This window comes from Coffea eugenioides, chromosome 6 (genome assembly GCF_003713205.1).
Source record: "Coffea eugenioides isolate CCC68of chromosome 6, Ceug_1.0, whole genome shotgun sequence".
Lineage (NCBI taxonomy): Eukaryota > Viridiplantae > Streptophyta > Magnoliopsida > Gentianales > Rubiaceae > Coffea > Coffea eugenioides.
In genome coordinates this window covers 54,468,854-54,492,110 of record NC_040040.1, presented here as the reverse complement: position 1 = coordinate 54,492,110, position 23,257 = coordinate 54,468,854, and the positions used below count along the sequence as shown (strand labels likewise).

General features: G+C 32.9%; 1 protein-coding gene and 1 long non-coding RNA gene across 3 annotated transcripts; both read left to right on the top strand.

Moving 5' to 3' along the window:
- The first annotated feature begins 5,969 nt into the window (after positions 1–5,969).
- LOC113774465 (uncharacterized protein At4g15970-like) lies at positions 5,970–8,861 on the top strand. The gene is made up of 3 exons (XM_027318995.1): positions 5,970–6,293; positions 7,178–7,552; positions 8,379–8,861. The coding sequence occupies exons 1-3, from the start codon at positions 5,970–5,972 to the stop codon at positions 8,859–8,861; spliced, it is 1,182 nt and encodes a 393-aa protein (XP_027174796.1).
- A 3,633-nt stretch (positions 8,862–12,494) lies between these two features.
- On the top strand, positions 12,495–18,966 carry LOC113772833. 2 transcript variants are annotated; one of them, XR_003468706.1, is made up of 3 exons: positions 12,495–13,371; positions 16,259–16,579; positions 18,739–18,966. It is a non-coding gene; the product is annotated as an uncharacterized LOC113772833 (long non-coding RNA). The 2 variants fall into 2 exon arrangements; XR_003468705.1 differs by lacking the exon at positions 12,495–13,371 and having other exon boundaries at positions 15,799–16,579.
- The last annotated feature ends 4,291 nt before the right edge of the window (positions 18,967–23,257 follow it).

Sequence of the window (23,257 nt, the reverse complement as noted above, 5' to 3'; positions counted from 1 at the left end):
AAATACCCTTATCAATTTTTTGTTATCGTCAGCATTGCAAAATCATCAAGGAAACTTTAACAGCTCAATATATTCAATCTTCAACTGTTTCTCCTCCTGCACCACTTGTCTATTCTCAGAGGATTGCATGAGGGTCTGTAAACTATATAATTGTTCCTTCTTCTGTGCCACCCTCAAAGATATATTACTATAATGCTTTCTATTTTGCTCCTTCAATAATGACTTCAACTCTCTTAAGTTACTTAGGGTCTGTTTGATAACATAAAAAAGTGTTGAATCTGAATTTTTTCAAACATTCAGATGTTTTGAGTGTTTGATAAATGAAAATCTATTTGCTGAACTTGTTAAGCAGTGCTGAACCTGTGTGTATTTTTTTCAGTACAAGAATCCTAACTGAATGCTTAATTCTGATAAGAATCAATAGAATTACTTCATCTACCTTATCTTATCTACCAAATCTACCATTGTTTGTTAATTATATTTAAAATTCTTATCTAATTAAACAACATAATATTCTCTATCTAACGATTTTTAGTTTCTCTTTTCTCCCTTTTTAATGACTTTCACATCTTCTCTATACTTCTCATATAATATATTTCATATTTTATATTAATTTGATTTAAAAATAAATATTGTCATTTTTATACCTAACAATTTTAAACTAATTAAATCATAGATTCTATTTCTTTTTTGAATGAAATGATATAAGGGCAAAATTGTCAAATTAAACTTATTAAGCATTCAGCTATAAATATTTATCAAACAGTATAAATAGGTTTAGCATTAAAATTCAGACATTCATATATTTTTTTCAGTGCTTAAAATTCAGCAAATTAATTGTTTCAGTATTCAGATTTCAGAATTCAGACTTCAGAATTCAGATTCAGTTTTATCAAACGGAACCTTAGTGCCCTTGGAGTACTAAACAGACGAACCCTTATATTTTTAAGGTACATATTTCGAGGGTTAATATTTTGTAGGCTCATGTAACCTACAAAATATGCAACCTAGTACACGTAGCATGTAGGAAATATTGAGACTAGATTGACTTTTATCTTCATCTCTACATAGAGTCAGTAGCTAGCTGGAACTGATCCTAATTTCGCTAGAAGCCATTAGCATTTGCGATGATTGTCTTATAAGGTGAAAATACTTGCAAATGAGAAGATGAGCAGTCAATAGAAGATGGTTACGACTGCCTTGCCACCAAAGGTACAATTTGGATGATGTAGTTAGCGATAGCTGCTAATCTATCCTTCGTTTTTGTTGGCTCAACTTATCTTATTAATTGCTCATTGGCCACTTCTCAAGGCACAAAAAACTAGTTTTAAAATAACTCTTCTTTTGAAACATATACACAAAGTAACCTAGTTTTAAAATTTATTACCTTTATAATTCTTTTTTTGTTACATAGGTTGTATATGTGGCAGGATAGAGATAGAGGCATATTTCATCTCTCTTTCCCAACTAATATTTTTCCCGATTCTCTCTCTGAACCTTTCCATATTTTTTTTTGGGTTCGTTATTTTTTGTTCTTTCATTATTTTTCCTTGTCAAATGTAATTGCCAGAAGCCAATATTTATATTAACAACATCTAAAACTTCATTATCATTCCTGATATTATATCTGTGGATGAAAATATTCTCCTCAATTTGATAATCTCAAGGTAAACAAAGATTATTCTCTTATCTTTTCTATTGTGTAATTTTTGAAACATTCCTATGGCCTTCAAAAATTTTGAATACTAATTGTTTTAACAAATGATTTCTCACACCATGTGTTTGATAAAATGTTAATAGGAAAACTACGTAATAACATAGATTCATACTCAATATGTTTGATTTCTGCCACATATATAAGCATGTTCATTTGTAGCGTCTCTCTATCACATGATTAAATAATCTCGTTGACTTGAAGTATTTTTGCACATTTATTCAACATCAATTAATGGCTTGTGTTACTTTCAAGAAACTTTAGCATTATCTCAATTGCAATAGTTTGATTACTTTTTGTAAATGTTCTTTTCAAGGAGTCGGAAGCATAACATAAAACAAATATGATAGCCTTGAACTTTTTGTAACTTTTTCTTGTTATTGCTTACAATTTTCATTGCAATTTTTGTATTTTGCAAATTTATTTTTGAAAAATATATGCAATAAGTTTGATACATTTAAAAAAATTACAGAGAGCAATAATATCAAGGTCAATAATGGTAGAATTTATTTTAAATAATTATAAGGAAATTATTAAAGTTATGCAATCTTCTTGTGCCTCTATAATAAAAAAGTTTAAATTTTTAGTTTTTGTTGGAAAGTATAGACTAGATTAAAGCTTTCCTTTATTGTTATCCTACATGGCAATCAGGGTAATTAGGTGGTAACAATAATATCGATTTGGGAATAAAATTTGAAAGTGAATCATATTGGGAATATTTTTTAGAAAGAGTGTTATTTTGGCAAAAAACTCCAAAAAACTCTTCTCCATCCCAATATTTCAGTTCTGGACATGCAAAGATTTCCTCCTCATCTCGTCAAGATAATGACTCTATTCTTGAAGGAGATTTTATTTTTGTAAGATTCAAATATTTCCTTTCCCTTCCATGATTGTCTTCCCTAAAATCAATATATTCTGCTCAACTAATGATCGTGCAACTTTGGAAGGCGATATTTTCTCCATCTTCTTGCTTTCAAGAGAACTAAAGTAATGGAAATTACTTTTCTCCAAGTGAATTTGTGCAAGGAAACCTATCTTTATAAATAAGTGTTTTAAATGGAAAAATGCAATTTTGGTCTAACTGTTCAGGAAAGGGACAAAACTAGTTCCTAACGTTTTGGCCAAAACAAATTTGGCCCTTAAAGTGCTGAATTTTGATCAAAGTAGGGCAATTTGATGGATTTCCCCAAATTGCTAGCAAAACGGATCATGTGCAAGTCATGTGGCCATTCGCCAATAAAAAAAGGAAAAGAAAAAAGAGAAAAATGATAGATGCCTTATTAATAAATGACAGGTATTGGGCCTGTGTAATAATAAAATCCTACTTATGACAAGATATAAATGAGTATAATGGTAAGTAGGGTCGTCTTTACAGGGATTAGGGAAAAAATTTGTTTCTTTTCAAGTGAAAATTAATTGGGGGGAGTTTGAAAAATTGAAATTAAAAATAAATAATCAACACAAATATAAAAAATACTTAAACTAAGGCAAATTAAATTTAAATGAAGGATAAATGAGCTCTAGCCAAGGATATAACTCCGGAAGTGGTTCATACAACTGCTCATTGATGCAATAATTATTTCATCTATTCGTTAATAAACAAGTTATAGTTGCCAAACACGCGATAACAACCAACCTTTCCTTACAATCTCGACAGTTTAGTTATGTCCGTTACCTACTTCTCTAATCAAGAAACAATTCTAGGTACGCCCACATAATTTAATTCCTTGATTACATTAGAAACTAGAAAAGCTATGTTCTAATCAATAAACACACTATCAGGGTTTATTTAAACTAAATCATATGTTTTCCTAACATGAAACCAATCATTCTAGTTGCCACTAATTTAAGATAATTAAACAATTACAAATTTAACAGTCCTATTTGGCAATAGTTTGTTAGATTGAATTAAATATCAGGTGTCTTTGATATTCAAACAACTAACAACCATGAGAAGTTAAATCAGAAAACATACGAATAATAACGAATAAAAGAAATTAATAAAAATAATTAGATTTCACAAATATAGATGAACCAAATCTTTTATTACTCCTTGACTATAAAAGAAAATTAGTTACTCTCCATTGAGAATAACCCATGCAAATTCACTGAAGTAATTCGCATGGGTGCTTGACGAAGGGAAATAACTAAGAAAAGAAAAGAAAGCCAAGCGGTCTGTTTCTCTCCATGCAAAGAGTCACGATCCCCCAATTTTGCTCCTCCAAAGTACTAATCAAGCGGGAGTCCGGCTTTTCCCCATCTCGTTTCCTACTTTGTATCAACTACTTAATAATAAAACATATTTCCTAAATAAAAAAAGGAAACTACAAGATGATATATCGTGTTTCCTAATTCAATACTACTACTAATAAAACATAATTAAAGTTTTTCAAATCTTCAATCAAAGCTCTCCGTAATTGACTTGAACTAGGAAATTCCCGTGCGCAGTAAATTCTCGAGTCTTCTGGACTTGACACCCCGTTCCAAACGTGCCATCATTAAATTAATTCTTTACATTCATGTTATCGTTTGGAAAAAAAAAATTAATTCTTTACATGCTGGAAAATTGCCCTTTTTAATTATGTTTTACTCATTTTCCTACAATTAGTACAATTAACCAAATATAAATAGAATATATCAATTAATACAATATTTGACTAAAATCAAGGAAAAAATAATTATAAATTGAATAGAAATTTTGCACCCTATCAATAAAATGCCCAATTATACCGAACCAATTTGCCCTAAACCATACCGTTATATTATGGAGCAACTAAGTGGTAGAGCGCCGACATACTACTAAATGAGTCCTTGTGGACTATTCTGTTTATTAACTTTTAAGTTTAAGCCCACCTTTCTTCATTTATATAATATATACAAAAGAAGAGGAAAAAGAAATTTATCTTGCTTGAGGTTTCAAATGGAGAGAAGAGAAGACAAAAAGAGTGAAAGGAGGGAAAGATTGCTGAATGAGACTCCCTCGCCAAATATATGTAGAGAGAAGTAAAGAGACACTGAGAGTTTACCCATTGAATTCCAAACAAGATTGGAATTTCTTGCTGTCTTTCTCAAAAATTACATCCTACTTATGAGTTTCAAATCTTCCTATTACCTTTTTCCAAATATTCCCTAAAAATTACTTTTGTAGAATTAATTACCTTGCATCCATTTTTCTTACGCAACTCTTTAGGTTCCATTCATTTTACCCAAACAGTTAAGTCAAATAGATAGAATCCAGTTACTTTCAATGTCTAGAAATGGAGCCAAATTCTGTTCGATCTTGATCTAAAGACAAGCCAAATCCACCTAAAATGACATATAACACTCGTAAGTGCTTAATTAAAAGTGTAGTTGATTTAAGTTGGATATCTAAATCTTTGTTTGTGAAACAACGTAATTTATATCCAAATGTCAATGGTACTAATCAATGTCAAAACTTTCACACTCTCACGGAAAATCCCATTGTGCAACATGTTAAAAGAGTTTTTATAGCATCAAGTTGTTGTTTATAAAATCTCTGGTAAGCAGAAATCTGAATCTCAACTAAATACGATGCTGTCGACACATGCACAAAAGTCTTTCTTGACAACAAAACAGACACATTAAAATGAGAAAAATTGCCCCATCTTGCCATTGATTCGACAAACTACACTTATAATCATGTTCTACAGCTGTTGGAATGCAAATGATTCCCGGAAAAACTCTTGAAATTGGTGCAACAAAGCATTTAAATTTTGCCATATGTGGGACTTGACAATTCTTTTGGTTACTAATGATAGGTATTGTATAACGTTTATAAATCTTGTCGTCAGAAGCTTTATTATGTTTACTTAATCTGAAACTTTATTATACCTTAAGGTCTCTCAAGGGTCAGGTCTAACATATATTCGATCTACAAACCATGCATTTTAGACTCTGAAATAGAAGAAAATTTTGACTTGGAATTTATTTTTGCATTTTAAATCTTGGGATTTGGTCCCGTGGGTTGAGGAGATTCTAATGCCCATGTTCATCACAAATCTCAAAACTTCTTAATGTCAAACAATAATTCAAGGGTTTTATATTCAGTCGCTTCAGCGAAATCTGTACTTCGAAAAAAATCCCAAATAGGATTACATAGGCAAAATTGGCCCCAACCCAAGTAATACATGTGGTATTGAAACTAGCTAGGTTGGCTAGTATCTTCATTTATAGAGAAGCATCTTTGCATTTCACTGATCCTAGTTCTGTCGAGAAGCTATTAGAATTTGGGATGATGGATTTAGAAGGTGGACAAACTAGCAAAAGAGGTGATGAGAAGCCAATGGAGGGACTGAGCCGCCAGTTCCACCACTCCCTGAATCTTAACAAAGTTATCATTTGGATGACTGTGTTAGTCATTGCAGCTGATGTATTTATCGTTCTATACCGCTCAGGTTACCCTAATCCTCCCTCATTGCCCACTTCTCGAGACTCCAAAGAGTACTCTTTTGCATCCCAAGTTTTCAGTTCTGGACAAGCAAAAAATGTTTCCTCCTCTTCATCTACTAGCTCTGGTGATCAGTCCTGCGGTGGAAATCGATCTTCACCAAATCCCCAGGTGAGTTTTTTTATGAAATCTTTGTTAGGTTTAGGAGAGTTTAGACGTAAGTAGCTATCTTCCTTTAATCTAATTTACTTGGCTATTGCTTTTCTAGAATTTCCACTAAGAGTGGTAATCGATTAGGTTCGTAAAACTCCTGCAAAAAGTGTTTTATATATTTTGTTGAAGGAGAAGATGGAGACTTGCATAATACTTCAAACTTCCATAACCAGATTTGTATGACCAGATATGACAAAAAATTCGTCTAACGTGCAAAGCACGTGTTCCTAAGCTAATACAATAAAAACTGGCATCAACATCTTCAAATGATATTAAGAACAATTTTGAAATTCCAAACCAATCTTAACTATTCTGCATTAAAAAATAGGAATCTATAAAGTTAAACTCTTTGGTAGGAGTATTATTATTTACGAGCAAAAAGTTAATTAAAAGAAACACCACAAAAAATATTGTAATATTCCTCATTTTCTTTCCCTTTTTGTGGTAATTAGGGCATGTTCATATAGATAGACATAATACATGTATGCACAGACATGCATATATGTGTGTGCACGTGCGCATGTGCTTGTGTATAATTAAGTTGCTATTTTCAAAAACACTCATTTCACTCAGTTTCCTATGAATCTTTCTAACAAGTGCAAAGTGCTCATCAGGTTTCGTTACTATACCTAATGTACATCCAACAAACTATTTCAATGCAAATTCACTTTGACTGCCTCCATTTCATTTTGATAGTTTTCCAATCGAACTTCAATTTTCCACAAAAAGCAACAATATTTCGCATCGGGCATTCATCACACAAACCATTTCTATATTTTCAAATGTCTTCCCAAACACAGTCTGAAAATTTTTCTCTTATTCTATTTCTATTACCAATGAAGGTTGACAAAGACAGTGAAAAAACCAAGTTGGAGAGAGTATTATGTAAGGCAGCCACGGTCGACAAAACTGTTATCTTCACAGCAGCAAATGCAGCATGGACAACTCCAGGTTCTTTAATAGATCTCTTCCTTGAGGGATTTAGAATTGGCGACCAGACAATATCCCTTCTGAATCATTTGGTAATTGTGGCCATGGACCAAAAGGCATACTCTCGTTGCTTGGAGGTGCACCACCATTGTTATGCACTTACTACAGAAGGGGTAAACTTTTCCGGTGAGGCCCATTTCATGAGCGAACAGTACTTGAAGATGATGTGGAGAAGACTTGATTTTATGCGAACCATTCTTGAGCTAGGATACAACTTCATTTTCACGGTAATCTTTTCTTCCATAATTGTGTTACATACGATCCGCTAAACAATTTTTAGGTTATTTGAACGGTTCAAAATATGCCAACAAGGCTTTCATATGAGGAGAAAAGTAGTCAATGTTAAAATTTCAAAAAATAAAAAAAAATCCCAGATTGAATCACAAGTGAAAGTTGGTTAATATGTCCAATTCATTAGATTTAGACTTATGAATTTAAAGTTTTGAGCTGATCTCTCCTGATAAAATTTCGAGGGAATTGAAGTTTAGATTGGCAATATAATGTTTCCTACCTAATTTTTGGGAAAATTACTCTTTAGTCCCTTGTAATTTAGTGCTTTTTTATGTAACTCTCATATTGTTTCAAAAGCTATATATAAATTGTCTAAATGGTGGAAACTATTCTCTGCAACGGAACCAGTTGAGATATTAAGAATACCCTCATATCAAGATGGAAATTATTTGTTAAGCATTGGGATTTTATGAATAATTTTCAAAACTATAAGAAGGTCATGTAAAAAAAGAGTTAAATCAAGGGACTAAATTAGCAAATACTCTAAACTTATATATTTAGAACACCATATAGTCATTTTAGTATTTAAACAGCGCTATATTGATATTTTAGGTGACTTCATTACGAAATAAGATTCTGTTACTTTCATACTGCATTTTATCTTTAACTTTTCAAATCATAGAATAATAATGTGAAAAAGTGCAAAATAACAAGCGGCCAAAATGTGATTTATCCTAAATTATGCTTCCCCAAACTGTGAAATACTTTTGCTTATAAGTTACATGACATTTTCATTTGTTTTTGGTTGGTTATGCCTTTCAGGATTCTGATATACTTTGGTTGCGAAATCCATTTCCACGATTTTATGAGGATGCAGATTTCCAAATTGCTAGTGACGAATATAGATTCAACTCTACCGACCCAAATAACAAATCCAACGCAGGTTTCATATATGTAAGGTCAAACAACAAAACTCTCCAGTTTTACAACTTCTGGTACTGGTCAAAAGAGACATATCCTGGTAAGAATGAGCAAGATGTGTTCAACAGGCTCAAAAAAAATCCTTTTATCAGTGAGATTGGATTAAAGATGAGATTCTTGGACACACAGTACTTTAGTGGATTTTGTCAGCCAAGTAAGGATCTGAATGTAGTTTGCACAATGCATGCAAATTGTTGTTATGGTATACGTAACAAAATCCATGACCTTCAGAGGGTGATTGATGACTGGAGAGACTACAGGGAATCACCAAGAAACAGTACAAACCCATACCCTTGGGGTTTTGCGAAAAAGTACTGTGCATAATTTCAATTTTGTTCTGCTAAAGTGCTTTTTTTTTTTTGTAATTTGAGAAAAAAAAAATAGTGGAGATTTCTCTATCAGAATTTTCTTTTGTAAATCGCACAAAACCAGGTTGGATTATTCGAATTTTGTGATCCTTCCTATCATTTTCAACACCCATAATAAGTTCTTGGAATTTGCTTAGCTAGTGTAGTAATGCACTAGTTTGGGTTGGAGGTGAACTTTGACCCCATTGGGTTTTTCCCTTTGCCGCCTGGTGTAGGCGTCACATAGTTATGCTTCAATAAAATAGTAAAAAAAATAACAAAAAAAAGGGGCGGCCGTCCCCCAAGATTTTAAAAATCACTTTATGTTTGAGATCTCAGCTTGATGTTTAAAGATAAAGACTTTGGAAGTTTAACTCTAGAGGGAGGACATAATTAGTTTGACCATTTAACTTGTGAGAAAATGTGATATCTTGGAGAAGATAAATAAAGGAGTGTTTAACTTTTTCACCTGAAGGGATCTGAATAATGATGCGTTTAAAAATTATCCTTTATACAGATTTTGACTAAAACAAGAGGGAAAATGTATACTTTGAAAAATTAATTTATGAAAAAATTTATGAAAATACAACTTAATTATAAGGGTAGTTATTTAGATGTTACTGATCACTGTTGTTGATTAACAATAAAATTAAATTTTAGGCAAAACTTAAAATGAATAAAAAGGGAGAGAAACTACTGATGAGAGAGTGCTCATTCTTTATGTATTAGGTTGGGTTGTGCACTAACAAAAGGCAGACGGGATCCTCTGTCCAATTTTCTGTGTCCAATTTCCTGTCCAACACAAAACTACGTAGTTCCACTTATTCTTGTGGCTGACGTGGCACATAAAAATAAATGCCTGTTTGGCTCCATTATACTTTTGGATCTCTCTTCTTTTTTGGATTATTCTTTCCGTTAGGCCCAGCTGCAAATTTTGCTTTGTACTTCCAAGGATTTGATTGTCTCTCTGTATGTCTCAAATTTTGCTATGTCTTTCCGTTAGGCTAGTGGTTTGCTTTGGAGGAATTCACGGTGAATGGTTACAATTTGACAGGGCTGTTGCTTGGTGCTTGAGCCAAACAGACATTTATTTTTATGTGCCACGTCAGCCACAAGAATAAGTGGAACTACGTAGTTTTGTGTTGGACAGGAAATTGGACACAGAAAATTGGACAGAGGATCCCGTCTGAACAAAAGGGTATTTATTTGTTTAGTTATTGAAGTAGGTGTTAAAAAACTAACAAAAGGGTGCCACTTCATACAGAGTAAGTATGGCTTATATACGATTATTAATTAATTAATTATAGACTATACACACATATGTATCGAGAGAGGAACCATTTGGTATTAACCTTTCGTATTAACTTTTGTTATTCCTATTCTAATCTTCATAATTTAGATTTAAGCAACCCAAGAGAACTAATAGGCACTCACTAAATATTATCTTCTTGCACGAATATGTGTCTTTCAATTTTTTTTTCCTTTTTTCCCTTTCTTTTGTTCCATTTCAGAAATTATGCCCTACGAAAAATCTGAATCTCAATTAAATGCAATTCTGCCAACACATGCACAAAAGTCGTTCTTGACAATAAACCATGCACATTAAAATGAGACGAATTACCCGAATGGTATTGATTCCGAGAACTAATAAAACATAACTAATCATATTCTAACCTTGTTTGAATGCAATTATTCCCGGAAAATTCTTTGAAATTTGTGAAACAAAATACTTAAATTTAAAACATGGAATTTGACTATTCTTTTGGTTACTAGTTACAAGAACAATTTAACATTGATAAATAGTGTTGTCAAAGCTTTACTATATTTACCCATGTTTTTAAACTCGGACTGGACTGATCGGTTCGCCAATTGAATAGGAACGGAGATATGCCGGGTCCGAGTTTGTTGAAAAACTTGGGTAACAAGGACCCAGTCAAAGTCGGTCAAAACTCGGGTTTGACCAAAAACTCTGAACAACCGGGAAAATCCGGTTTATTTTTAGCATCCTATTTTTGCTATTTTTACCTCGGTTGTTGGTTTCTTACATCCAATTTTTGCTATATTTCTTCCTAAATTTTCAACATGGACATCGATCCTTGAGGGCAGATTCCACAACGGTACAGCCACATATGGCTATTCCATCACAAATATTCTCACAAATCCGAGTTTTGGCGTGGTAAAATTAAAAGAAGAGAAGTTAAAATTAAAAGAATTGAGGAAAAAAAAAGAAGAGAAGTTGATGATTTTCATGCTCCAGATTGTGTCTAGAAATCATTTATGGTTGAGCCACCTTTTCCTATAACAGACCCAGCTTTAACGTTTGACAGAAGAAACTTAATGTGAGTTGATGATTTTTGCCCAACAAGAAAAAATAAAGTTGATGATTTTGGCGTGGTACATAAATAGAGAAAGAAATGCAAAGATATAGAAGTCAAAAGGGGGAAAAAAAGAAATAGAAGAAGAGATCGCCTGGAGAAGAAAGGATACGGATAGGATGGAAAGAACGAAGACGGCAAATGAGATTATGAGAGAAGAAGAACGGAAAGAACTAGGGAATGGAGTTTTAGGATTTCAAAGTATTATCAATATTATGGTTTGACCCCTAGAGTGCTAGAAAACTATTAACATGCCTAAAGATTTTATAATTCGTAGCTTCTGAACTTGGTTTGACCCCTAAATTCTAGTATTACTTTTCAAATAAGTCCTCTAATTTAGTTCTAAACTTGTTGAATATGCATTAAATTATATAGATTGCTACTTGATTGTGTTACTTTATTTGTATTTTCTAGTAAAATATCTTAGAAACATCAAATATACACTAAGATACCTTTCTCAAGATTATTATATTTTAGATTATTATATTTTTAGAAATTTTATATAGTATATTAATTTTTAAAATTAAATATATTTATGACATCATCCAGTTCTTATATGGGTCGTCTGAGGTCGAACCCATTGACCCCTGACCCTGACCTCAATCGAGTCATTGTCCGGTCCGAGTTTCAAAACATAGATATTTACTATATTAGAAAATTTACTATACTATAAGCTCTCTCAAGGTCCAGGTCTATCATGGATTCAATCTATTAACCATGCATTTTAGGTTCTTAAATAGTAGAAAATTTTTGACTTGGAAACTTATTTATGCATTTTAAAGCTTGGATTTGGTCCCGTGGGTTGGGGAGATTCTTGTAGACACCAAATTTTTGATTTTTTAACTTTATTGGTTTAATTAATTTAATTTTGCTTTATTTGTTTCAATTCTAGTGTTTTTATTTTGTTTTTATTTTTATTTTGTTCTAGTTCATTTTATTTTATTATTTTTGTCTTCATACTAAATTTCAAAAAAAAGGGAAAAATGAAAAATACAAAATAATACAAAATAATGTGTGAAATTAGTGGAAGTTTGCATGCTAGACAAATGGAGAACATGCATTAGGACAAGTGTCTCTTTTATATTTGGACAACACAACACTTAGGAGGGGAGGAGATTGGGACACTTGTAGGATTGAGGATTTGAAAACAAAAGAAAAGAAAAAGGGGGCGACGAAAGATAGAAAAGAAGGAGCACTTCATCTGAAGGGGATGGAAAAAGAAAAAGGTGGGGGGAGCTAAAAAACAGAGGAAATAGGGGCGGCGACGGAGCTGGAAAGAAAAGGGGGTGTTTCATCAGAGGAAAAAAAGCACAAGAAAAAATAGGGAAGGTTTCGGACAGGCAGAAAGAGAGCAGAGGGTCAGGGCAACAAAGGAAAAACAGGGAAAGAAAAGGAGGGCTCTCGGCAGGACAAAAACAGAGAAAGGCCGAGAGGGGTTTCGGCTCAAAGACAGAAAAAAGGAAGGGAGGTCTGAGAGCAGGGGAAGGAAGAAAAATATTAAAGTTTCATTTGAGGGGCTGGTGACTGAGAAAGAGAAACCAGAAACAGAGGAAGGTCTTGGCCTAAGGGGGGGGGACGTCGGCGGAGAAAGGAAAGGGCAGAGGGAAACTAAGATAAAGGGGAGGAATTGAAGAGGGTTTCGTCTGAGAACCAAAAGAAAAAACAGAGCAAGAGAAAGGAAACTAAAACAGAGGGCTTAGACTCAAAAAGTGAGGAAACAAAGACCAGGAGGCCTAGCAAAGAACCGGAATCACCGCCGCAATCCAAGCTCCGCCACGGCACCTCCACCTCGTGCGCCACCTTTCTTCACCAGCACGACCAACAAGCGGTCAACCGCCTGCCCAAGCCACCTCCAGGCCGCACTCGTCACTGTTGCTGTCTGCCATCGTCTCCACCGCACACAACCTCCCTGGCCGCTGCCGCTCTCTGCAAATCTAGATGAAAACTCTTAGACGAAGGCAGACGTCGTCATCTCCCAATTCCAATTCACCGTCTTCGTCTTCGTCATAACCGCCACCACCCCAACTTGCTATTACTGCCTGCGAAGCTTCACCAAGCACATTGGTAAATCAAAGAGTAATTCCATTTCCTTAGGGCTCCAAATCAAAGGAGGTATACTCTATCCTTTATCTTTTTTATTTGACCTTATGTGCATTATGTGTCTTATGTGTGCAATTGCATGATTTTGGATGCTTTATTTCATTTTATTCGATTATCTCTTTTTATTATTTAATTTTATTGCGCGCGTTCATTCTAATACTTGAAAGGCATTTAAATGCCAAAGTCTGTAATAGTTGGGGATTTAATTATTTATTTCATTTCCCCTTTTAGATTGTAGTAGGGTTTCCCTTTTGTAATAGTTAGGGCTTTATTGCTTTAATTGCTTGGTGTGATTTGCATGCCTATGTGCTATGTGTTACCGCTTTCGTAGGGCTTTGGCATCTAGATATCATGCCTATGTGTTATGTGCCTTATGTGATCTATGTGTTTATTTGCTTTATTATGTTTTATCTGATTTTTTTTAGATTATAATAAATGCATGTTATCACACTAGTCCAATGCTAGCTGTGATTCCTTTCCCGTCACCACACTAGTCCAACGCTAGTTGTGGCTCTTTATTCCGATTTCCCACTAGTCCAATGCTAGTGAGGATTCGTAGACATGGGCTAGTCCAATGCTAGACCCTTAGGGACCTCCCTCGTTAGATCATGTTTGCATGATTACATTACACTTCATGCATATTTTTCCATTTTTTTAGGATCTTTATCATTTTCACATAATATTTTCCCTAATAAAATATCCCTTACCCCTATGTATATAACATTTAGATTTGCATCTCATTTAGGAAATTAGGGGGTAGATTAGTGCATTTTGCCTGATTAGACTAGAGATAACCCCTTGGATATGGGATATGGACGAGTTTGGCTTTTCTAGCCTTAGCACGCTCGTATTCCCTCTATTAAAGGGAAAATTGAGTCACGAACATTAGTCCCCCGTACCCGACATGATGCACTCCCTTAAGACATGTATACTTCTATAATTATTTTATTTCTTTTCTTTTCTTAGAGTCTCATATTTTTGCATTATTTGTGACTTCTCCAAAGGATCATTGTTGGGCATCACAATTAATGTGATTGGCACCATTCAAGCCTTGAAGAGAAATTTTGCCCCCCGATGCCCCCTAGGTCTAGGGTTTGCATTCATATAGTCCGTCCAAATGTGATAAATTCTTTGGTTAAAATAAGAAAATCTTTGACTAAATCACGCAACTAACCTTAACTAGATCGAAGGGGTGTCTTGGATTTTTATCCTTGCCTTCCCCTTCGTCAAATGTGACTCCCGAACCTTTTTCTTTGATTTACGTAGATTTGGAGTCGTTTAAGAATTGTTTTTTCCATTTTTTTTAAAATTTCATTTTTAGGTGACTTGGTACACCTTAACTCTATACCAAGTGGCGACTTCATTTTTCATTCAAAAAACCCTTTTTAAACTATATTTTGGGTCCAATCGTCGCATTTTCATGTCCCATTTAGACCCATGTTTTCTTCATTTTCTTTGTAAATCAAAAATCATTTTTCAAAATCAAGAATTCACTTTCTAAACATTTATTTTTCTTATAAAAAATGGGGCGCGACAATTCTAATGCCCATGTTCATAACAAATCTCAAAACTTCGTAATACCAAAAAAATAATCAAGGTTTTTAAATTCAGTTGTTTAGTGAAATCTCTACTTTCAAATAAGTCTAGATTGTAAACAGTTTAACTTGAGTATTTGGTGGTCAAAACTTTTTCCAAGTAATACAAAATGCCTAACTTAAAGAACGTCCGGCCAGTTGCTGCTACATGAAATCTTTTTTGGAGTTTTTCTTAGGCGAGTTTGGATGTAACTAATTATCTTTCTGTATTCTAACTTACTTGGCTATTGCATTTCTAGAATTTCCACTAAGATTGATAATCAATCGGTTTTGGTAAAATACTACAAAAGTGCTTTATATGTTTTTATTGAAAGAGAAGATTGAGATTTATCTATTTCTTTACAGTTCACCGATTTTGACCATTATTTATTTAAAATTTTGTGTTGATTTTACATATTTCTACTTATTTATTGTTTATTATTTTTAAAAATAAAAAATCAATTAACCAAGGTTAAGCTTGTTGAATCTTGACCCAGCCACTTTATTGATTCAATTATCAGTCCGAGTTTCAAAACATTGATCATAGCTAGGTATGACCCCAGAAAAAAGGAGCGTGCAATGCACGTGCTCCTATGCTAGTATGCTATTATAATGAAAGGGAAATCAAGACTCCCAAATGATATTAAGAACAATTTTGAGATTCCAAACTTGTCCTAACTATACTGCTTTGAGAATTAAGAGTCTATAACTTTGAATTCTTAGATAGGAGTCTTAGTTATTTAGAAGCAAAAAGTAAATCAAATAACAACACAAATAAATTTGTAATGTTTCTCCTTTTCTTTCCTTTTTTGTTAATTATATGTATGTATGTATATATATAAGAGTGTGTGTCTATATATATACACATCTACATACACACACAAACATACACATATACATGCACGCATCTAATATATATGCGTGAGGTGTACATGTACTTATACATAGATGTGTCCATGTACTTGTGTGTGTGTTTGTCTACGTGTGTATACAATTTAGCTGATATTTGCATAAACATTCATTGCACTCGCAATTTGTCTATGCATCTTTCTGAGAAGTGCAAACCGATTTACATCCAACTAACCATATCAATGCAAATTCACTTTTATTGTCTCCATTGCCTATCGATGGTTTCCCAATTTTAGTTTACTTTTTCCAAAAAAAAAAGAAGAAATAATGCCTGAGATCTCACATTGAATATTTGTCAGACAAACCATTTTTCTAATGTTAAATGTGCTCCCAAATGCGAGCCAAAACTTTGAATCTTTACTCCCCATATCGTAATGTTAAATTTTTTTCTCTTTCTCTCTTACAAATGACGGTAGTTCAAGACAATGAAAAAACCAAGTTGGAGAGAGTATTATATAAAGCAGCCACGGTTAACAAAACTGTTATAGCATCACAGCAGTAGGTGCAGCATGGACAACTCCAGGTTCTTTAATGGATCTCTTTTTGAGGGATTCAGAATTGAAGACCAGACAATATTTCTTCTCAATCATTTGGTAATTGTGGCCATGGATCAAAAAGCATACTCTCGCTGCTTGGAGGTACACCCACTTTATGAGCGGCCAATCGTGAAGATGATGTGGAGAAGACTTGATTTTATACGTAACGTTCTTGAGCTAGGGTACAGCTTCATTTTCAAGGTAATCTTTTCTTCCATGAATTATGTTTACATTCAACCCACTAAGCTGTTTTTAATTTATTTAAACATTTCGTAATATACCAATAAGGCTTTCGTATATAATCAATGTTAAAATTTGAAAACATATAAAATCCCAGATTGAACCACAAGTGAAATTTGGTTAGTATGTCACATTCATTAGTTTTAGACTTGTGAGTTTAAGGTTTTGAGCTGACCGCTCTTGATGGTGAATATATTTTGAGATGTGAATTAAACATGAACACTAATGAACTTTCAAGTGGATTGAAAATGTTAAGTACCCTCATACTTTAGATTAAAGTATGAAAGTAATAGAAATCATTCTCCTTGATGGAACTAGTTGAAATATTAAGGATGCTCTTAGTTCAGGAAGGAAATTGTTTATTAAGCTTAGGGTGCAAGCATCATTTTTCAAGTCATAGAAGTGTCATGTAAAAAAAAAGTTAAATCATGAGGAACTAAGGTACAATTCGCCTTAAATTTATATTTCTTGAACATTCATTCAATTTTTTAAATAGTCATAGTGACATTTTAGGCGACTCCTGTACAAAGGATGATTCGCAATACTTTGGCACTTTAGTTCAAAAAAGGGAAAATTGTTCAAAAGGTTTCTCACATTTTGTAAAATAATTTTTTTGATCTCTCATTTTTAAAAGTGTAATTTTACATCCCTTACAAATTCACATTGGTCAAATTTGGTCTCTACCTAGATTTTCGATTAGTTTTTGGCTGGAATTCATCAGGTGCATTGCATGTGATCATTTTTAGGGGCAAAATTGTCAAATCAAAATTTACATAATCCATCTATAATCTCTTTCATTTCACAAAATGAATTATTTCGTCCCTCTCATTTCAAAAAATAAATTTTTTTCACCCCCTACATTTCACAAAATGAATTTTTACATCTCTCATTGACCATATGTACAAATAGTTTTTTTTTTAAATCAATGTTATATATCTATTTGATATCACCTGAACAGTACGACTAGCATGTAATATATTTTTATTTGATTTCACCTAAACAGACTAATTGTAGTTGTACATATGTTATTCAATAGATATATACATGGGCTTAAATCTAATAATTTTGTTTTAAACCCATATATATATATTTGATTTCATCATGTGAATCTATTCAATATTTGTAACCTTTTTTATTTTGGTAATAATTCATTTATTGAGTTGTGTAATAAGACCATCTAATTAATCGGTGTTAATTCGAATTCTATAGTCATGCTAACAAATTACAGTTTAAATTGAAACTTTTACTTGCTACCTTTAAGACCAATAATTGAATTTCTTATCTTATGATTATCTTAAAATTTGAAAGTGTCAAATGTCAATCACTCACTTCTTTTTATCATACTTTTCCTTTATTAATATTTTCTGTCCAAATTTAATTCAATATAAATACTTGATAATATTTAGAATTAAATATCTTCTTTGTTTTCAATTTTCGAGTAAAGGAATGAACGTGAGTGAAAAGTAACAATTTTTTTAAACCCTTGTATATATCTATTTTAATTTTACTTGAGCAGTACCTTCAGGCGAAATCAAATAGAGATATATTACATGCTATTCATATTATTCAAGTGAAATCAAATAGATATATACATTAGTTTAAAAAAAAGTTATTCGTACACATGATCAATGAGGGATAAAAATATTTATTTTGTAAAATATGAAGGACGAAACAATTAATTTTGTGAAATGTGAGGGGCAAAAAATTTCATGTTGTGAAATGTGAGAAACTATGGATTGGATTATATAAATTTTGATTTGATAATTTTGCCCTTAAAAATGATTACGTGCAAGGCACGTAGTGGATTCCAACAAAAAAACTAGTCAGAAACTTAGATGCGGACCAAATTTGACCAATGTAAATTTGTAAGGGATGTAAACATACACTTTTAAAAGTAAAAGACGAAAAAATTTATTTTGCAAAATATGAAGGATGTTTTGAACGATTTTTCACTTCAAAAAACAAAGGATTATGTATAGCTTTTGACATTGTAGAATGGTAATATTAAAGTTCAAAATCACGCGAAGCTAAGGTGCAACTTATCCTCGATTTTATAAACCACGTCTCCTTATAACTTCCGTGACATTATCTTTTGTGTTTTGGTTCGTTATGCCTTGCAGGATTCTGATATACTTTGGTTGCGAGTTACGTTACAAAATCCATGACCTTCAAAGGGTGTTGATGACTGGAGAGACCACAAGGCATCGCCAAGAAACACAACAATCCCATACCCTTGGGCTTTTAGGAGAAAATATTGTGCATAATATCAATTTTTATGTGCTAAATTTCTGTTTGTAATTTGGAAAAAACAAATAGTGGAGATTTCTTTATGAAAATTTTTTTCATAATTTATTTTTCCTTGGTTGGATTATTCGATTTTTGAAATCTTTCCAATCATTTTGAACACACCTAATAATGGCATGTCAACGTTCAAAATTAATTTACAAAGAAATTTACGTAAATACAACTTATGTAGGCAGTTATGTGGATAGAAATCAAGTCTTAGGTAAAATAAAGGAATAAAAAGTGTAATGAGATAGCGAGCGTGGGCAGTGAACAGTGCACCGACATGAAGATGAGATTAAGTTGCTGAGGATTACAAGGCGTTAACTGTTGAGCTTGTGGTCCAGCCAATTTGGCGGCTTAAGTGACAGCTTAGACCCACGCATTAAATTAATTTGGTCAACTTTGACCAAATCCAGTAGGAAAACCAAGGCATCACCGACATGAAGATGAGATTAAGTTGCTGAGGATTACAAGGCGTTAACTGTTGAGCTTGTGGTCCAGCCTATTTGGCGGGTTAAGTGACAGCTTAGACCCACGCATTAAATTAATTTGGTCAACTTTGACCAAATCCAGTAGGAAAACCAAGGCATCATGACTTGACGATTCAACCGTGGGATTGATTTTAGAACCAAGAAGAAAGCATCCTTCCAGCCGCCGATCTAGGAAAGAAACGAAATATTTCAAGGCCTTGATTGGACAGTAATTTGAAATCCGAAATTTTATCCTCGAGATACTCTTGTCAATCTCTACCTATCTGCTAGTTCGAATTTTAGATTTTCTCTTCATTTGTTAACACCTTTTCAAACTCACTTCTTTGATAGTTGTAGTTTTTGAGAATAAATTTGTAGCAATTTCGTTTGGTCAATGTTAGTAATATTGCTGTCATCCGGATGTTTTGGATAGACCTATGTATTCCTATTACTGTGATAGTGGAGATTTTTTAACTGAACTAAATCACATGACTTTTCTCAATTTGGATTTTTCATATTAAAAATCTTGGTATCTTGTATCTTTTTTTTTTTTTTTTTGCATTTTTTTATTACTATTGATATCGTTGCTTGGTGATTGTTCCTATTTTAACTAGTATTTGAGGAAAGAGTAATTTGTCTTGTGTTAAGTCTGACGTTGTGTGCCTGCACCAGGACCTCTTTTCCAACATTAACCTCTCATATCAACTGTTATTATTCCTAATCTAATCTTCATTGGGTAGTTTTAAACTACCCGAGATCGCTAATAGGCACCCACTAAGTATGTATAAATTACCTTGCACGATACATCATCCACTTCATTACATTAACCCCGTTGTTATTATTCCTATTTTCACGTTTTTGACAAGTCTAAATTTCTTTTAGAAAGTACAAAAGAACTTGTCAAAACACAAGATCAAATTTAACAAACTAATTTCTACAAAACATCCTTTCCTAGATTGCTTCTTAGAAACTAGCTCATATATTTTGAATGCCAAACTTTTAGAAAGGACCCAAATTACATTTGATTTGAAACGCGTTCAGTATAGATACATACAACCAAATCCAAGAGGGTTTTTCGTTTATTAATTAATTTATTTGTTTACATGTTCAATGGCTAGTTGCCTTCAGTTGGCTATCAAGATCATCTAATTGGTCAATGTCAAAACTCTCACTCTTTTTGGAAAAACCCCTTTTGCAAGACGTTAGAGGAGATTTTAAAACAAAGCATCAATTGTCTGTTTTGAAAAGTTCGACAATTAGAAATGGGAATCTCAATGAAATGGCAAGCTGTTAACAAATGCAACAAAGTCGTCCTTTACAACAAAGAATACAGAATAAAATAGAAACAAAGCACACACTAATCTTTCCATTGATTCGTAAACTACTCTTGTTAACCATATTCGAAGCTTCTTGGAATGGAATGATTCCCGGATAAACTGCCGGCATCGTTGAATCAAAGCAATTAAGCATGAATCCACGGGCCTTGATGACAAGTCTTTGGTAAAATCACGGTGTCAGAAAGTTTGTTTTATCTTCCACTCTCTCTCTCTCATGGGTCGGGAATTCCACAGAAGAAACGATTTATTATGGGCTGTGCATTTTAAATTCTGAAATAGTATAAAATTTTTCCTTGAATTGTATGAATGGATCAAGATTTAACTGTCATTCTATCTTGCTGTAGTGGGGTCAACTAAACTTTGACATACAGACACTATAATACACTTATTTTTCTGGGAATCATCGCTGATGAAGCTCGAGATTTGGTTCCTTGGGTTGAGAAGAGTCTTCTTACCCACGTTCATGACAAATTGCAATAACATTTTAACGTCATACAATTAATCAAAGATTTAAATGCAAATTATATTTTACCCCTCTGTGATTTAGTGTTTTTGTACATAATCCCCTCGTGGTTTGGATTAAAGTGTCAAAGTGGCCGAAATAATCATTCGTAACGAAACCTTTAAAAATGTTGAAATTACCCTTGTTTAAAAATTAAAATTATTAAAGTGATCAAAATATATAAACATAATATACATGACGCACTAGCCTTGTATATTTTTATGTTTTACCATATAACCCCTTTATAATTTTCAAAATATACACATAATCCCTCTGTAGTTAATAAATAATTTTTAACTTTACATAGGGGTATTTTTGATATTTTAGATGACTCCATTATAGATTGCAAGTTCTGTTACTTTGACACTTTAATTCAAACTATGAGAGGATTATGTATAGTTTTTAAAACTACATGGAAATTATGTACAAAAAATACTAAATTATAGGAGAATAAAGTGTAATTTGTCAAAGATTTAAAGTAATATTTTGAAATTTGAATTGGATCGTTCGGTTCAATTGATTGAAACGAAAACTGGCTGGTTAGCTACCCAGTCTAAGGCATTTAATTATACTGGACAGCAATTGACCCATTCAAATGCGGCCAAAAATCAAGTATGACCAGTCAAAATCGGAAACAACTTTTATCTTCTGTTTTTTTCACGTCCTAGTATACTTTTCTCTTTTTACAGTTTTTTTAAAGTTTTCCTTAATTTCTCTTAACTTCTATTTGATGTGGAAACCATTTATAGTATTTATTTTTTGCCCTTTAGATAACTTGAGCAACTATAAATACTTGAGCAAATCAAATTGAGAAGCCGTACATTGAGAATATTGAACCAAATTTGAGCATTGGTAATTAAATTTTGATGTCATTTTGATTAGAACAATAAACCGAATTTCAAAATTTTGGGTTGAATTCTATCAAAGAATAAAATGTTTGGTTTATTTCAAACTTTATTTGATCTATCCTTATTCCAAGTTGACATAAAGAAGCATTTTTCCCACTGGTTTAAGGACCTAGCAAACCCTGAATGGAGACTTATCAACGATTTAAGTATTAAACCAGTCATAAACCAAAGTTAGGTTGGATTTTGTAATAACGCAATTAATTTAGGCATTTGACGATCCAAATTGCTCAATTTGAAATTGTAAGATTGAGATTGTGTACTTATTTGTACTAATCAATTTGTACTAGTTAATTATAACAACCGTCAAGTAGTGGTTGAGCCATGACCTATAACCAGTGGAGGCAACATTGTACACATAAAATGATGTCATTATTATGAAAAAGAAAATTTTGAATAAAGATTATGTTTTTATTATGAATTTTTTATAGTGTAAAAGTATTGAAATCATTTCCTATTCAAGTACTAATCAATTTTGTGGTTTAATAACTTCAAAACATTTATACCACAGGAAAGATATCAAAATAAATTGATTACTTACGAAGGTAATGTGACGAAAATGAGACCTGCTCATAATACGTGGGCAATGTTAGAAGAAAAGTATTTCTCAAAATTGGAGGAGAAGAGGGAGCTAATATAAGTAGATAATAAAAATGTTCAAAAGTTTCAAGACTATTCTCCAAACTTTTAAAAAGTTGAAGGGGATGGGGGCAATTAGCCATGCTCAACACCATGTGGCTCCGCCACCGCTGTTAAGGCACATTATATGACGTTGAATTGTTGATTAAATGGCCACCAACTTGGTGGTGCAGTGAACCCTTGACCTCCCACCAAAATTTATCACAATATGTGACGGTTTTAATTGGCTTCCTTCGATGGAGTCTGTATTCTCATCGAGTCCCCCTTCCCCTTCCCCTTCCCCTTCCCCTTCCCCTAGATTAAGTTAAATTAAATTATAGAAATTCTACCGTTGCGACAAAAAAAAAAAGATTTGTTGATTAAATCATCTGGCCTAACCATTTGACGGTCCATTTTTTTATGTATGGTTCTAAACCAACAAAACCGATTCAACCGACTATCAAAAACCAGGCGCCGGTTCTTGTAACCAGTAACTTGTATTCAATCTTAAGTTGACTTTC

What these genes read in the sequence shown, in the direction of transcription:
- LOC113774465 (XM_027318995.1), top strand. Translation starts at nt 5,970, where the DNA reads ATGGATTTAGAAGGTGGACAAACTAGCAAAAGAGGTGATGAGAAGCCA. An exon ending in GATCTTCACCAAATCCCCAG is followed by an intron (nt 6,294 to 7,177) that starts GTGAGTTTTTTT and finishes TTACCAATGAAG; the next exon opens with GTTGACAAAGACAGTGAAAA. An exon ending in GATACAACTTCATTTTCACG is followed by an intron (nt 7,553 to 8,378) that starts GTAATCTTTTCT and finishes TATGCCTTTCAG; the next exon opens with GATTCTGATATACTTTGGTT.